The 16,700-nt window shown below is 40.6% G+C and overlaps 1 protein-coding gene across 3 annotated transcripts in view; it reads left to right on the forward strand.

Moving 5' to 3' along the window:
• Positions 1–16,700, forward strand: part of VAV3 (vav guanine nucleotide exchange factor 3) — a 425,211-nt gene that overhangs the window by 255,918 nt on the left and 152,593 nt on the right. For all 3 annotated transcript variants that reach the window (XM_040232183.1, XM_040232185.1, XM_040232184.1), the window contains 2 exons: positions 8,609–8,710; positions 8,995–9,095. In XM_040232183.1, coding sequence (XP_040088117.1) covers positions 8,609–8,710; positions 8,995–9,095 — 203 coding nt within the window. The remainder of the gene's footprint in view (positions 1–8,608; positions 8,711–8,994; positions 9,096–16,700) is intronic.

Genomic DNA, 16,700 nt, shown 5'->3' on the forward strand with positions numbered 1-16,700 from the left:
CTGGCTGTATCACTAATCCTATAGTAATAGCTGGCTGTATCACTAATATATTACTACCTCTGCTTCATTGACTACACCAAAGCCTTTGGCTGTGTGGACCACAACAAACTGTGGAAAATTCTTCAAGAGATGGAAATACCAGACCACCCTACTTGTCTCCTGAGAAATCTGTATGCAGGTCAAGAAGCAACCATTAGAACTGGACATGGAACAACAGACTGGTTTCTAATTGGGAAAGGAGTACATCAAGGCTGTATATTGTCACCCTGCTTATTTAACTTCTATGCAGAGTACATCATACAAAATGCCTGGTTGGATGAAGCACAAGCTGGAATCAAGATTGCCAGGAGAAATATCAGTAACCTCAGATATGCAGATGACACCACCCTAGTGGCAGAAAGTGAAGAGGAACTAAAGAGCCTCTTGATGAAAGTGAAAAAAGAGAGTGAAAAAGCTGCTTAACACTCACCATTCAAAAAATTAAGATCATGGCATCTGGTCCCATCACTTCATGGCAAATAGATGGGGAAACAATGGAAACAGTGACAGACTTATTTTTGGAGGCTCCAAAATCACTGCAGATGGTGACTGCAGCCGTGAAATTAAGACACTTCCTCCTTGGAAGGAAAGTTATGACCAATGTAGACAGCCTATCAAAAAGCAGAGACATTCCTTTGCCAACAAAGGTCTGTCTAGTCAAAGCTGTGGTTTTTCCAGTAGTCATGTATGGATGTGGAAGTTGGACCATAAAGAGAGCTGAGTGCTGAAGAATTGATGCTTTTGAACTGTGGTGTTGGAGAAGACTCTTGAGAGTCCCTTGGTCTGCAAGGAGATCCAACCAGTCAATCCAAAGGAAATCAGCCCTGAATATTCTTTGGAAGTACTGACGCTGAAGTTGAAGCCCCAGTACTTTGGCCCCTGATGGAAAGAACTGACTCATTGGAAAAGACCCTGACGCTGGGAAAGATTGACGGTGGGAGGAGAAGGGGACGACAGAGGATGAAATGGTTGGATGGCATCACCGACTCAATGGACATGAGTTTGAGCGAGCTCTGGGAGTTGGTGATGGATAGGAAGCCTGGCGTGATGTAGTCCATGGGGTCACGAAGTATTGGACATGACCGAGTGACTGAACTGAACTGATATTAGTAATTCCACTGTCATACTTTTCTACTGAAATATATTTGTATCTGTGAATTGAATTGTAGTTGTTATAAAAAGATTAAATGTTGTTTTCTCAGAAAGGAGAGGTTGTAGGTGAATAAACATAAATTATAGCATTTAAGTGAAATTCAGTTAAGCATTATGTTTTTCTTCAGCTTTATTTTATATGGGAGATAAAATTTTTTTGCATAGTAAAAATGTCTTTATATCTACTGTATTCTGTCCAAATTTCCATCTGACAATGCAGCAAAGGCAGCCTTCTGAAAAGTAAAGTAAATGCTATAGGAAAGCATATTTTTCTTATTTCCATCAACCATAAATGCCTGGCAGTTCATTTTCCTAGTCGAATGTTTGGTAACTGTAAAGGTGAGACAAGTTAAAAAGGAGAAGTCAAGCCCCCTGCTTTCAAGCACCACATAGGCCAGCAGGAAGAGGGACCTGCAGACAAGCAATTTTTATGCTGTGTGGTGATTTCTCTTAGGGGTTGCACAAAATTAGTGAAAGCCTCGGTGGTTCATATTAAGTCGGCTTAGGGGTGTCAAGGAAAATATTGTGGAGGCTGACAGACTTGAACTTTAGTATTGTTTCTATCCCCTCCTTTCGTAATTGGCCCCAGTAATCCTATCTACCACCTCAGATGTGCAGATGATACCACTTTAATGTCAGAAAATGAAGAGGAACTAAAGAGCCTCCTGATGCGGGTGAAAGAAGAGAGTGAAAAAGCTGGTTTGAAACTCACTATTTTAAAAACTAAAACCATGACACCCATTCCCATCACTTCATGGGAAATAGATGGGGAGATAGTGGAAACAGTGACAGACTTTATTTTTTTGGGCTCCAAAATCACTGCAGATGGTGACTTCAGCCATGAAATTAAAAGACGCTTGTTCCTTGGAAGGAAAGCCATGACAATCCTAGATAGTGTATTAAAGCAGAGACATCAGTTTGTGACAAAGCTATGGTTTTTCCAGTAGTCATGTACAGATGTGAGAGTTGGACCCAAAAAATACTGAGCACTGAAGAATCGATGCTTTTAAATTCTGGTGCTGGAAAAGGCTCTTGAGAATCTCTTGGACTGCAAGTCCATGTCTCTTGGACTTAGAAACCTGTCAACTCTAGAGGAAATTAACCCTGAATATTCACTGGAAGGACCGATGCTGAAGCTGAAGTTCCAATACTTTGGCCACCTAATAAGACCCTGATGCTTGGAAAGATTGAAGGCAAAAGGAGAATGGGGCAGCAGAGGATGAGATGCTTGGATAGCATCACTGACTCAATGGGCATAAATTTGAGTAAACTCTGGGAGATAGTGAGGACAGAGGAGCCTGATGTGCTGCAATCCATGGAGTCACACAGAGTTGGACATAATTTAGCGACTGAACAACAAGAACAGCAGTCCTATCTAATGTTACTTTCTAGTGTCTCTGTATTAGATTTCTTCATAGAAACAAAACAAATGGGGGTGTGTGTGTGTGTGTGTATGTGTATGTGTGTGCATGTATTATATGTCATAAGGAATTGGCTCATGCATTTGGGGAGGTTGGCAAGCCCCAAGATTTCTAGGGTGAGTCAGCAAGCTGGAGACTCAGGAGAGCCAAAGATGTATTGTTCAGTATGACTTAAAAAGCCACCAGCAGAACTGATGGCATGGGTCTTTCCTATGACCTGAAGACTTGAGACCCAGACGAAGCCATTGTTTAAGTTTGAGTCTGAAGGCAAAAGTGTCTATGTCCCATTTCAAAGGTAGTCAGGCAGAAATAATTCTCACTTGCGGGAGGGTCAGCCTTTCCATTTTATTCGGGCCTTTAACTGATTGGATGAGGCCCACTTTCACTAGGGAGGGCAATTGCTTTACACAGTCTCAGACTTAAGTGTTAATTTTGTCCAAAAATATCTTCATCCAGGATGATGTTTGACCAAAAATGTGGGCAACCCATGGACCAGTCAGCTTGAGACATAATATTAACTATTACAATGTCAAAAATGGTGTATCTGCCCATTGTTCTATGAACACTTGATATTCATTTTTGAGTTTTCAACCTTGTTTTCTCTCTCCAGATTATGCCATTTTCTCCCTTTCCTTTATCCATGAAACACCACTGACTTTCTCTTATTGTTTAGCCACTAACTGATTTCCCCTTTTTGTTTCTTTGATCCTTAATTATAAGTTTCGTTATTTCATGGATATGAGTTTTTGCTTCTCTAACTCAGTGGACATCTTTCTGAAGGTATGACAACAACGCGTTTTCTTTTTTTAGTTCTTTTACCTTTAAGTAGCAGAATACTACTACTAGAGGTAAAAATATTTGTTAATTTATTCAGTGCTGCTGCTGCTGCTAAGTCGCTTCAGTCATGTCCGACTCCGTGCGACCCCATAGACGGCAGCCCACCAGGCTCCCCCATCCCTGGGATTCTCCAGGCAAGAACACTGGAGTGGGTTGCCATTTCCTTCTCCAAATTACGCTATAAGCTTAATATATATAGATAGGAAACATTGAGCTAAGTCTTGGTAATATAGACATAAATAGCATTGAACAGGTTTCTGATTGTTGGAAGCAGATAATCAGTGGTTCCAATACAAGGTAGTATTGTACTAGAAGACCAAAAAAGTGCTTTGAGAATCCATGTGATACTGATAATCACTATCTTAATCATGCGGACCCAAAGAAAATATTCAAAGGAGTCTCGTTTTTCAAAATCTGGTCCTAAGTGAGTAACCAGGTAAATTAGCAGTTATAAGTTAGGGGAAACATTTAGAGTGAATGGATTATAAATCCAGGATTATAGACATGAAGAATATGACTGAGAAATGGGGTAAGATCTGCATGTTTATAGTGTATGGCTTGTGAGTGTTTGGGAAAGAAGGGGCAGGTGAGTGGTAGCTAAAGCTAGAGCTTAAAAACTCTTCATGCCATTGCTAGAAGATTTATCTTTATCCCCATAGGCATTAGGAATCAGCAGCCGTATTCAAAGAAGGGAGTGACATATCATATTTTCATTCTTAAAAGTATTCTGGAAATAGTAGGAAAGATGGCCTTAAATAGAGAGAGTAGGAGATGGAATAATTAAGAAGGTCATTGTCACAATTTAGTTGGGAGTTACTGAGGATTTGAATTAGGAAGTGACAAGAGAGAATGGAACCGGCATTTTAGAGGAGGTATTTTAACAGTTGAATCAGTAGAAGTTGGTCATGGTGTCAGGGAAAAAGAAATTGGAGCAGGGGAGAGGTGAAGAAAAAATGAAAATATAGAGAATGTCAGGGAAAGGGAAAAATTCATCATGCCTCTTTGAGTTTCTCTCCTAGAAGGAGTGAATGGTAATAGATTGACATCAGAATTTGATTGGAATCAGATGTGTTACATCAGGATTTCATACGTAGCAGCTCCATTGCTGTTATCTATTAAAGATCAGCCCTCCAAACAAGGCTTGTATTTTTTTTAAAAAAGAATCAGGTATGGTAGGAAAGGTGTGGGGTTGAGTTTTGTGTGTGCTGCATTTGAGATGCCTGAGGAGTGGTTGAAATACAGATCTACAGGATGGAGCGGATTGCTCAGGCTAGGTGAGCTGTATGGTCCTCAACTTGGCTCCCACATGGAGCCAGAGGACGAGATGACAGTCAGAGATCATGAAAGGTTATAGGAGCCCCAAGAACATCAGTATGCCTTGCTCTATAAATATTTGATTGACTGGTTAAACAAGGGAAGCCTACTTGTGTTTAATAATGGGCCCTAAGCAAAAGAAATGGGCTCTATGAGATTCCACTGAAGTTCTCATAAGTAAACTGTAGTATATCAAAGCAGGTTACTTAAATGGAATCCTTTTTCTATAGCTGTATGACCAGGCGAGTGAGCTGACCTGTAACAGGTCAGTTCTCATCTGCAGTCAGTGCAACCCCATACTTGGGCTTGCTCTGTCCACTTTTGCTGCACTGCAAGGAATTCTCTACATAGTAGTCATAGAGATTTTGAGGGGTCAACTAAATATGATGTCTGGAGAAGGAAATGGCAACCCACTCCAGTATTCTTGCCTGAAGAATCTCCATGGACAGAGAAGCCTGGCGAGCTACAGTTCATAAGGTCACAAAGAGTCAGACACGGCTGAAGCAACTAGTGAAAATGTGACGTCAGTCCCTGTTGAAGACATCAACTCTTTCCTTGGCCCTGCCAGCCACTCTTGCTCACTCCTACATCCTCCCTTTTCACCCACTGGTCTCCAGCTCAAGGACTCTTCTTTCTGTTCCTGCTTCACGGCCTGTCTACATGTAGGTGCTTTTAAGTCTGAAGTGAATGAATCACTCTATTTATAGGTTTATTTGAGAAGTAAATGTGAAAAAAATATATGAAGAGTCAATTAATGTGCCTGGTACATTGAGGTGTGTAATAAATTCTACTTTTGATCATCTCTGTCCTTGTGTTATCAAATCTATAAACCTGATGTTTCTTTATCCTCTTCTGCTTCAGCCTACCTTTCCAGCTTTCCCATTCAGCCAAGTTACTGTCTTTGGTTTCTGCATCCCCACGTGTATTGACATCTCTCTTATCTTTAGTTGGTGTTTGATATGACTTCATCTAATTCCCTGGACTTTTTGCATACATATCCTTTCCTGAGTAACCCTATTTCTTAATGTGCTTAAATCATTACATATGGATTCCTGGTCCCAGGTACACTGAACATACAACAACCTTCCTGCAGTGAAATTCCTAGGAGAATGGGGACCCTCTAGAGATTCAGTCCCAAGGCTACCAAGGGACTCTTCACCACTCATAAAAGCATTATCCTGATTACATCATCATTATGTGGAATTAGAATCAGCAATTTATAAATTAGAGCCAAGACTTACTGAACACTAACTCTGGGCTAGGCAATGTCCTAAGCACTTTACGTAAGTTACCTTCCTTTCCAAGTTTGATTTTATTAGTATTCCTGTTTTGTACTTATTAACTTGCCCAAGGTCACCCTGTTAGTGGTTTGCATGTTAGGATGTAAGCCCAGGTGGTCTGATTTCAGATTCCTGCTCTCAACCATGCTTTTATATTCTATAGTGCCTTAGTAGCAGGGTCATAGAGTTAACTTTTATTCTTTAGTGTTTGATTTAAACATTTTAAAATAATATGCAGTTAAGTTAAAAACTAGCCCCAAATTTCCAACCGTTCCTTTCTACTGTTCTACCCTACATCTTCAAGTCTCACTTAACTTATGGCAACTACTGTCAACAATATTTTCTATTTTTTTTCTTTATGTAAGATTTTTCTTTTTAACCTTTCAGTGTAATCTTGCTCTCAGCTTTTGTCTTCTGAAAAGTCAGCTTATTCCTAGTTAGCTGGTGAAAATGTTAAATACAAATGGTAAACACACACACACAACACACACATGTGACTTGGGCTGACCCTAAGAGAAAGATGTTCTGGGTAGACTTCTAAAATTAATTAAATTCTTACCTATTTTGTATCTATTTACTTGAGTTGCTGCCTGAAGGAGACCTACTTTTATTCTGAAACTCCAGGCTGATGAATTCTTCAAGTTTTCCAGAACGAAGTTTCTGTTGGACAGTTCTATCCCTGTATCACCTTGATGCTCAGAAAGAGATGAACAATGGGCCTTCCTGGCTGAGAAAATGGGTTTACATGCTCATATCAATGCCTGGCTGTATGGACTCAAGAATCAAATGTTTTTTAACAATGTGAAAAGAATTTTGTTTCTAGATCGTTATCTTTTTTTCAACTTTTCCCTTCCTGAAGAAACACTCTGTAATTTTTAATCAGCAACACAAAACTGCCTCCATGGAAATGGCTGTCCTTTTCAGCAGGCAGTGGAACATTTTCCTAAAAAGTGAGGTCGCCAGAAGCACAGAGCAGAGAAATCCCAGATGGCACTAATATTTGATTTCATTTTTAGCACGGTTATATTCAGCAGATGGATTGCAAGGCTGACCTTGCTGACACTTCTGCATCACTGCCTGCTACTCCAATTGCCTTTGTGAATGTTTTTTCGTAAGGCTTCTCCGGGTACCTCAGAGATTGATGCCTGGTTACCCGCCTGCGTTATGCTTCATTATGCCAAGACTGTGTGTGCTTGAGAGTCGCTGTGTTCTATAAAAGGGGAAATCCTGGCTCATCTCAAACTTTTCCTACAGTCTCGCAGATCACTTGTAACATCTCAGAGAGCCTCATCTTAGCTTTCTAGGTGTCCCTCTGATCTGTATTCATTTTTAACTTATCCTTTCATAATTTTTCTGCTTCCTTTGGTAACATGGACAAATTAATAATATAAAAAGTCCTCTGAAAATGACTAAACTTAACAGTTTGCATATACTTATTAACACAAAAATCTAATTATATGAAGGTGAATACTGTTGAATTCCTTCTTGCACTACAACTTTGGTGGCCAAGAGCACAGACCTGGGTTGGAGTTCCTAGCTCTGCCTTTTCCTTTAATGTAAACTTGTTGGGGCTTCCCTGGGGTGCTAGTGGTAAAGAACCTGCATGCCAGTGCAGGAGACATAAAAGACATGAGTTCAGTCCTTGGGTTGGAAAGATTCCCTGGAGGAGGGCACGACAACGCACTCCAGTATTCTTGCCTGGAGAATCCTATGGACAGAGGAGCTTGGCAGGCTACAGTCCATGGAGTCGCAGAGTCAAACACGACTGAAACGACCTAGAATACACGCACGCAAGCCTCTGTTTCCCTGTTTGTAAACTAGTGAATTGATTAGTGCCTCACAGTTAGGATTTTTGTGAAGGTTAAGTGAGGTGTAATGAGCACATTGTGTTTTATCACAGTATCGGCACAGAGTAAATGCACAGTGAATGTCATTTTGCAGTATGCTTAGTATTTTTTTTTTGCATGTGTGTATAATATAAAGAAAATATAAATGATAACGTAATTTTGTTTACCTTTTATTTAGATTGCCAGAAAACTGGGTTGTTTTTAAGGAAGACGTTTTTAATGATCAGACTGATGCTTTGTTTGAACTCTTTTGGGAAATTTGTATTCACTTTTATAGATCATTACATAATCCACATTCCTATTTCGACAGGAACCCTGTGGGAATGCAGCACCCCTTTCTCCTCCCTCTCGCCCCCTGCAGCTAGTTTCTATTTTGGTGATGTAGCTAGAGAAAAAAAGAAATCATCGCACAGCGTGAATATCCCTCCGGCTTTGTGTTTTTCCTGGCAGGTTGACCTGTGTGGCCAGTCTGTAAAGTTCCCTGGGAACATGCAATTCTGAGCCGGATTTGGTTGCTTCAGTCTTTATATGTTGCTGGTTCTCACACAGTCAGATTTTGGTGCATATGTTAATGCAAAGCATTTGGCTTAGAAAACATTGTGTATTTAATAGCCTATTTGCCTGAATCACCTCTCTACCCAGTGTAAAATTGATGAACTTAGACTGATGCTGTGTTGTGAAGCTTTCTTGAGGATGTTACCTTTTTCCTTTTGTCTAGATCCAACATAAGGCCAGACTATGCAGATTCCAACTTCCATGAGTTCAAGATGCATACCTTCAACCGGGTTACATCCTGCCGAGTCTGCCAGATGCTCCTGAGGTCAGTTGGCGTGGTCTTGGCTTTCAGTTTAAAGGAACTGGTGTAACTACCAAATGTTTCGGCTGCCCTAAGGTCCCAGTCAGAATGTTTTCTAATGGGTATATTGCCTTACCAGTTTGGATCCATCGGATCTTTCCTTGGCCTTGTGCCTGGACCGTTCCTTCAGAACCCAGGAACGTTCTCTCCGTTGGCTTGAAGGGGACTCTGCCTAGTGCTGTGTTCTCTTGTTCTGCTTGCAGAATTTTGCGCCTTTTAACCTGTCACTCTCTGATTTTCCCTTGCAGGGGGACATTTTTTCAAGGTTATTTATGTGTTAAGTGTGGTGCCAGAGCACACAAAGAATGTTTGGGAAGAGTAGACAATTGCAGCAGAGTTAATTCCGCTGGTAAGTCATGTTTATTGCTGTGATTCGGCTTTTAATGAGAACATAAAACTTGCTCAACATAATTAAGGCCTAATTTACTCTAAATATGTGTTTATTATAACATATCGGCTTTTGAAACTATTGTTTATGAGCACAATTAGAAAATGGTTTGAAATTCTTGTGACTTTTATACCTAGCTGAGAGATGGAGGGCTTCAAGAGGGACTTGGGAGGTTCCCTACTACCCGTTTCATTCACCCCCTTCCCCTAAATCTCACCAACACTATACAGATATAGCGGCAGCACACAAATAGAGTCGGAAAACAAAACAGGAAAAAATGGTTCTTTTTCTGTCTTTGGTTTTTAAATTTCTCCCCTTTTCTGTTAAATATTCATCTCCAAAAGGCTAACGCTGCCAGGAGTAAACATCGCACAGACTAATTCATGAATTAATGAATTGAATACATTGTCATTTTCCAGCCTTTAACAAAGAATGTATATCCTTTGGATTTTGTGTAAATGTTTTCCCCTTGGTTTTTAAAAATAATGCTCCATGATTGTAACCTGAGACAGTTTCTAAGGCTGTTGGCAATTATGCATTCAGTAGCCTTTTGCCTCTCTCTGCCCCTCTTGGGCTCTTTTCCTTCTCTTTCTTTTCTGGCCTCTTTATTCTTTCTCTTTCTTCTTCTTTCTCTTTGTCCTTTTCCCCTGAGTTTCTCTCTGTTTTATCAATAAGACCTTTCAAAATCAGTAAAACTTTTTGAACAGAAGAAAGGGATCTTTAACTGCCTGAGTTCAAAAGGTAGCTGTGTCAACCTTTGATTTTCCCAAAGGGAAAGGTGGACATTGAATTATTTTGGATAATGTGAAGAAGAGTGAAACAGAGAATAATAGCTCATTTTAGAGCCAAGTTCAGAAAATAGGCAGTCATACAAAACTTGTGAATCCTATTAGAAGATGGAGATCACGGTGCATTCCTTTCATTCGGCTCCTTCGTAGATGTATTTGCAGGGCTCCTCAAGCCACTGTCTACGCCAGGCTTGGGCAGTGCTTGGAGAAAGAGCCTGGCATTAGTTGAGCACCTGCACTGTGCCCGCCCTGCCTGCTTGGACTGATTCCATCCTCAGAAGAGCCATGCCCAGTTGCTGATGGGAGTCACTGTGCTTATGCAGTTAATTGACTCAAGGTCTGTAGGTAAAGGAGACAAGATTAACACCTGCTAATGTTTCTGAAGGTCAGAAACAGTTTACAGAGGTATAAAATAGAAATAGTACATACATTTATTATTATTTAATTGCCTGTGCTGTACTTAGTTGCTCAGTTGTGTCTGACTTTTTGAGACGCCATGGTCTGTAGCCCGCCAGGCTCCTCTGTCCATGGGGATTCTCCAGGCAAGAATGCTGGGTGTGTTGCCATGCCCTCTTCCAGGGGATTTTCCCAACCCAGGGACTGAACCCAGGACTCCCACATTGCAGGCATATTCTTTACCATCTGAGCCCCCAGGGAAGTCCTAGAATACTGGAGTGGCTAGCCTATCCTTTCTCCAGGGGATCTTCCTGACCCAGAAATTGAACCAGGGTCTTCTGCATGGCAGGCAGATTATTTACCAGCTAAGCTACCAGGGAAGCCCTTTAGTTGCCTGCCTGATGCAATTTATCACTTATATTTGTGTGTGGGTCCATCTTTATCTGTCCTGTCCTTTAAAAAATCTGCCTGCCGTGCAGGAGATGCATGGGAGACAGCGGTTCAATCTCTGGGTCAGAAAGATCCCCTGGAGAGGAAATGGTGGCCCACTCCAGTACGCTCACCTGGAAAATTCCATGGACAGAGGCAGCTGGTAGGCTACAGTCCGTGGGGTCACAGAGAGTCAGATACAACTGAGTGCAGTGCACACAGCACACCAGCACACATTATTACTATTTAATTGCCTACCTGATGCAGTTTATAACTTAATATTTCTGTGGTTTCATCTTTTTGTGTTCTGTCCTTTATCCCCTTTGAGGACAATTAACATGTTATTTGCTCATAGTAGGTGAGTGGATTTTTGTCAGTCCCATAGCCCTGTCTTTTGAGTTTCAGTCTGTGAGGAGTAGAAAGTGATCCCATAGTTGGCAAGGTTCTTGCGGTCTACGGGGAATAGTGTAGGAGAGTGGTTGTGAGTCAAGCAGAGATGATTAAAAATCTGGCTGAGCTCTTAACTAGCTGCATGAACTTGGGGAAATTATGTAAACATCTCATTTATTCATCCGTAAAAATGAAATTAGAGGATTATTGTGAGGATCATATGAAATAATGTTGATGCATAGCAAAGTGCCTGGACACAATGAAAACTCAGTATTTTCATCCAAGGTGCTATGATAAGAAGTTATTTTTTGGAAAGGAATGCATACCCCTGCATTGAATGGTGGATTCTTAACCACTGGACCACCAGGAAGTACCACTTCTTGGAGTTTTGAACCTAAGTCCTGTGTTCTCTTGATTCTTTGTCTGCATCCTTAAATTGCCCTCCATTCTCCTTCTGTTTTTCACATCTTGTCCTCATTCTTTTTCTCTCCTCTTTCTGTCCTTTCCTGTCTAAGATTTTTAAGAGACTGATGGCATTGAATGCCCACAGTCAGTTAATTAGTGGTATGGAGGAGTCTTCCCTTTCTTTGCCTTCAGATTAGGATTTGCTGGGTAGCCCTTAGAAATAAAGGGATCTGTTCATCAGCAGCCTTTTCTCCCTCACTGCCAAACAGATACCCTCTGAAAGTTGGAAGTCTCCTGACATCCTCTCCTCAGCCTCACCCCTTCCTGTTGAGGTGTAGGCAGTAGTCATGGGTAGATTTTAAGTTTGAGCTTGGCAGATCTGTGTGTGGTAAAATAGGTGGTATTTTGAGGACATGGGCAAACTAGACTTTATGGGCTGTTTCCTAGTCTGCAGAGAATCTCAGTTTCCAAAATTGGTTTAAGTTTTTGCACAGTTCTTTGTTTTGACAGCCAGGAGTAATTGCTTGCAATTAATTTTCCATGAGTACAATTAATTTTCCATGAGTGATGTGATTGGAGCCAAATGGGTGTACGGGAGAAGGGCAGGAGGCAGGACGAGATATATCAGAGGCTGGAGACATGGTTTACTTGAATGGGGCTTTTGTACAGAGGAGAGAACTTGACTTTGGGAGAAATCATCCCAACAACCAAATTTAAAGCAAGTGAATAGTATTGATTTAAGGCGAACTTACAGATTCCAAGTCTGTCTGTAAAATAAATCATAGGTGATTTGAGATGACCCCCAGTTTTATAGAGCTTTATGGCTTCATTAGTTAATAGCCCATATTCTCTTCAGGAGACAGAAAGAGATTCCACTTGGTTCAGTGTTACTCAAGAATCCATGGTGGTTCAGAAAGTCATGGCTAGTAGGAATGGCTGAAGTGAAGTGAAGTGAAGTGAAGTCTCTCAGTTGTGTCCAACTCTTTGCGACCCCATGGACTGTAGCCTACCAGGCTCCTTGGTCCATGGGATTTTCCAGGCAATAGTACTGGAGTGGGTTGCCATTTCCTTCTCCAGGGGATCTTCCCGACCCAGGGATCAAACCCGGATCTCCCACATTGTAGACAGACACTTTACTGTCTGAGCCACCAGGAAAGTCTTAAGTTGTTGTAAACAAGTTGGATATAGTTGGGTTGGAAGACAGTTTTAAAAAGTGGAGCCTTTCATTCAACACTGGGCATGTTTATAGCTAAGGGAGTGGTCAGTTGGAAAAGAGTTACAAGTTGTACAAAATGACCCAGGGCCTAAATGAAGGCTAAAGAGTCTTCCACCTTGCAGTTGTTATTTCCACTGGTCATCACATTGCTGGCCTTATTCAACTTGATTCTTCTCTATCATCTGTCACTATTAATCATTCTCCTTCACATCACCTCAGGTCATCCTTTGTATATCTGATTAATTTTTCTGGCATTACCCAAAATCTGCAACCCAGGTAGATAAGGCTCCATTTCCACTTAAGGCTTCTCTCCTGAGCTTTGAATTCCAAATCTTCATCTTCTAATGTATCCCTTCCCAGGTATCCTTCAGTGACCTCCAGTTTCAGATATCTAAAACCAACCTCAGTAGTCATCACTGCTAACTTCCTCCTATTTTTTGTCTTAAAGATCCACCACTCATACAGTCACCCAAAGCTGGAGGTCAGCCTTGACTTAACAGCCTCTCTCATCTTCATTCAATTACCTGTTCTTCTTAGTTCTCCTAAGTTTCTCGAGAATCTGCATATATGATATTACTATAGATTAACTACAAAAATCTCCTCCCTGCTGTTAGTTTTCCTTTCACTATACACTTTGCAACATGATCTTTATTAAAATCAAGGCTGATGTATCCCTCATTTTCTCAGTATATCTTCTATTCCTCACAGAATAATGTTCAAAATTCAGTTAGACGTGAGCCTCTCACTGATAAGAACCATGCTGAATTGATGTTCTGACCTCTGGGAAACCATGATGAATAGATAAGTATGTGGGTAGACCAACAGATAGATAGAATAATGAGTAGAACTGTAGTATACCAAGATTTCTGAGCCCTGAAAATCTCTGAAAATCTTAGAAGCAGAAGTAGGAGGCTGTGGAGGATTGGACAATTCCTGGTTCTACCCTTGGAGAGACTAGAGCTTGAGTGATTGTGGGATAAGTCAAATAAAAACCTGATCTGAATCCCTGGCTGGTACTCTAAGGATGAAAGATGGAAAACTGAGTAGACTTTTGCATTCCTTTATAGTATTTATTCAAGTTAAAATTCACACCCTGAGCATTGATCACTAAGCCTTTGACAAGGGACACTTGGGTTAGGTTAATAAGTAGCAAGAAAACAACCAGGCTCATGGGATAAAAATATGACAAAAATATCTCTATTTCTGGAGGAATCTACTTCCTGTTCCATTTGGTCCCAATTTTTAGAATTTTTGCTTGGCTCTTAGTGTTTCCTCTCCCTGAAATATACTCCATTTCTGCCATACATTTCCAAGATTACCCTCTTTTATTAATACTTCCTCTCCAATCTCTTTGCCAATCTTTTAACCTTACTCTACCCATCTAAGAGTAGTCTGCATTAAATTGTTCTCTAACCTTAAAAAAAAAGTATTCTCTAATTAGTTTGTGTGTCAGATTTATGTCTTTGCCAAGGTTAGGCTATATCATGGTAACTAAAAACCCCAAATCCCAATGGTTTTAACACATAAAAGTTTGTTTTTCACACATGTGGTATTTGTTGTGGGTCCTTGCCTTATAAGTAATGGCTTAGGGATCTAAGCTAGTTCCATCTTATGACCGTGAATTCAACATGTGACTCCTGGGCTTGTTGCTTTTAAGACCTTTGAATTGGAAGTGAGCAATTCCATTTTTTAGTATTAGAAGTCCATTGGTTAAAGCCAGTCATGTGGCCTCAACTTAATTACAAGGGAAGCTGGACGAGTAGTGGAACCCATGGACTTTTTGGTGAGCACCACTGTCTCTGACTATTTTAATTTTAATTGTATTTTTTAAGAATTTTTCACAATGAGTACCCATCCTCTAATCAGCCTTTTTTTTAATGGAAGTTTGTAGCATTTTATTTTATTTTATCTTGACCATATCATGTGACTTACGGGATCTTAGTTCCTAGACCCTCGGCAGTGAATGTGTAGTGTCCTAACCACTGGACTGTCAGAGAGTTCCCTCCACTCCTTTTTATTTCCTTTAGTAGAAAAAAAATAGACATTCACCATAGGGAATGTGTTTCTCATCTTTTGTATCTATCATTTAATATCCAGTCCAAAGTCAAGGTGTTGACCATCAAGTTGTTACTTTTTCCTAAATAGGAATATTTTAACCGAACTACAATCCTTGCTAGTGTTGGATGTGGTAAAGATACTAACCATTAAGCGTTTGAAATAGCTCTTAGACGCTTCTTTTTTTGTGTTTGTGGAAATTATGTCTTCTTTGAATGTTGTCTTCCCTGGGTTCAGAAACCTTTTATATTTCATGCTCTATATCCCTTAAATTTGTCTAGTCTTCATTCATCTTCAAAATAATAGTTGGCAAAAATGCAGTTCATTTCTAAAAGTAATTCATTCATATTAATATTTGACTATGATGATTATTAACTCAAGTACATTTCAAGTGTTTAAAATGGTCCTTTAAGTTTTTTTTTTTTTTTTTTCCTAAGACAAACTGTACAACTTGGAAAAAAATTTGAAGGTTGGGTGATTAGTTTATGTCTTAACATTTGAGGATTTGCATAGATATAAAGAGAAGGCAGTTCTAATCTCTTTTTTGCTGAACTTGAGTTGACTTCTTCACATTCACCATAGCAACCTCCGTGATCAACATGGACATGGATTCTGAGGTGTGCTGCCAAAACTTTCCAACCTTAGTAATGAATGAGTATGAACTTCATTATGTGAAACTTTCTCAACAAGTCACTGCAAAACTGATGTAATTCTAGAGTGGTGTTTCTTTCTCACAGTATGCTACCATGGAGGTCTAGCCCTAGGCTGCAACCTTTGGGGGCATTTGTGTTTTTATTCCCTGTTGCAATATAGGGCTAAACTCCTCTTGTCCCCTTCTTATCTTGATGTTGATCAACATAGCTTGCTTTACATTCTCTTGTTTTAAACTAAGAAAGTAACATTGGAAGGCAAATACTGCTGGAGCAGATGACTTCGGTTTAATCCGTCTTTTCCTTTAAGGGGAGTGCAAGCCTCAGATGCTCTAATATTTAACTGAAGCAGATCCCCATTTGCTTATCTGTTTAATCACTCTTTTATCTAGGCCAGGTTGCTGCTGCTGCTGCAGCCATCCCTAAAAGTAGCCTTGGTGTCATCATGGCTTAAACCTGCAAGATTTTTACCTAGAACCTGCACTCCAAATTGCCATCTGAAATAGCTCTTTTATAAATAGTATTGCAGTATTTGGGCTTCCCTGCTGACCCAGCTGGTAAAGAGTCCACTGCAGTGCAGGAGACCCTAGTTTGTTTCCTGGGTCAGGAGGATCCCCTGGAGAAATGGGGTAAGCTGCCCACTCCAGTCTTCTTGGGCTTCCCTGGTGGTTCAGATGGTAAAGAATCTGCCTGCAATGCGGCAGATCTGGACTCAACCCCTGGATTGTGAAGATCCCCTGGAGCAGGGCGTGGCAACGCCTTCTAGTATTCTTGCCTAGAGAATCCCCACGGACACAGGAGCCTGGTGGGCTACAGTCTGTGGGGTCACAAAGAGTCGGACACAACTGAGCGACTGAGCACAGCACATTGCAGTGTTTTATCATAAGAGATAAACTTTTAGAATATAATTTTATTATCTCCTTCTACCACTAGGCATTTTATCACATGACTTTTACATAAACTGAAGCTTAATCATTGATTTCATAACCAAAAAATGACTTTGGTTCTATTTAACATTATTTAAAGTTTTTTATACCCCACTCCAGTACTCTTGCCTGGAAAACCCCGTGGACGGAGGAACCTGGTGGGCTACAGTCCATGGGGTCGCGAAGAGTCAGACACAACTGAACGACTTCACATTCGCTTTTCACTTTCATGCATTGGAGAAGGAAATGGCAGCCCACTCCAGTGTTCTTGCCTGGAGAATCCCAGGGACGGGGGAATCTGGTGGGCTGCC

This window comes from Oryx dammah, unplaced genomic scaffold (assembly GCF_014754425.2).
Source record: "Oryx dammah isolate SB20612 unplaced genomic scaffold, SCBI_Odam_1.1 HiC_scaffold_28, whole genome shotgun sequence".
Taxonomy (NCBI): domain Eukaryota; kingdom Metazoa; phylum Chordata; class Mammalia; order Artiodactyla; family Bovidae; genus Oryx; species Oryx dammah.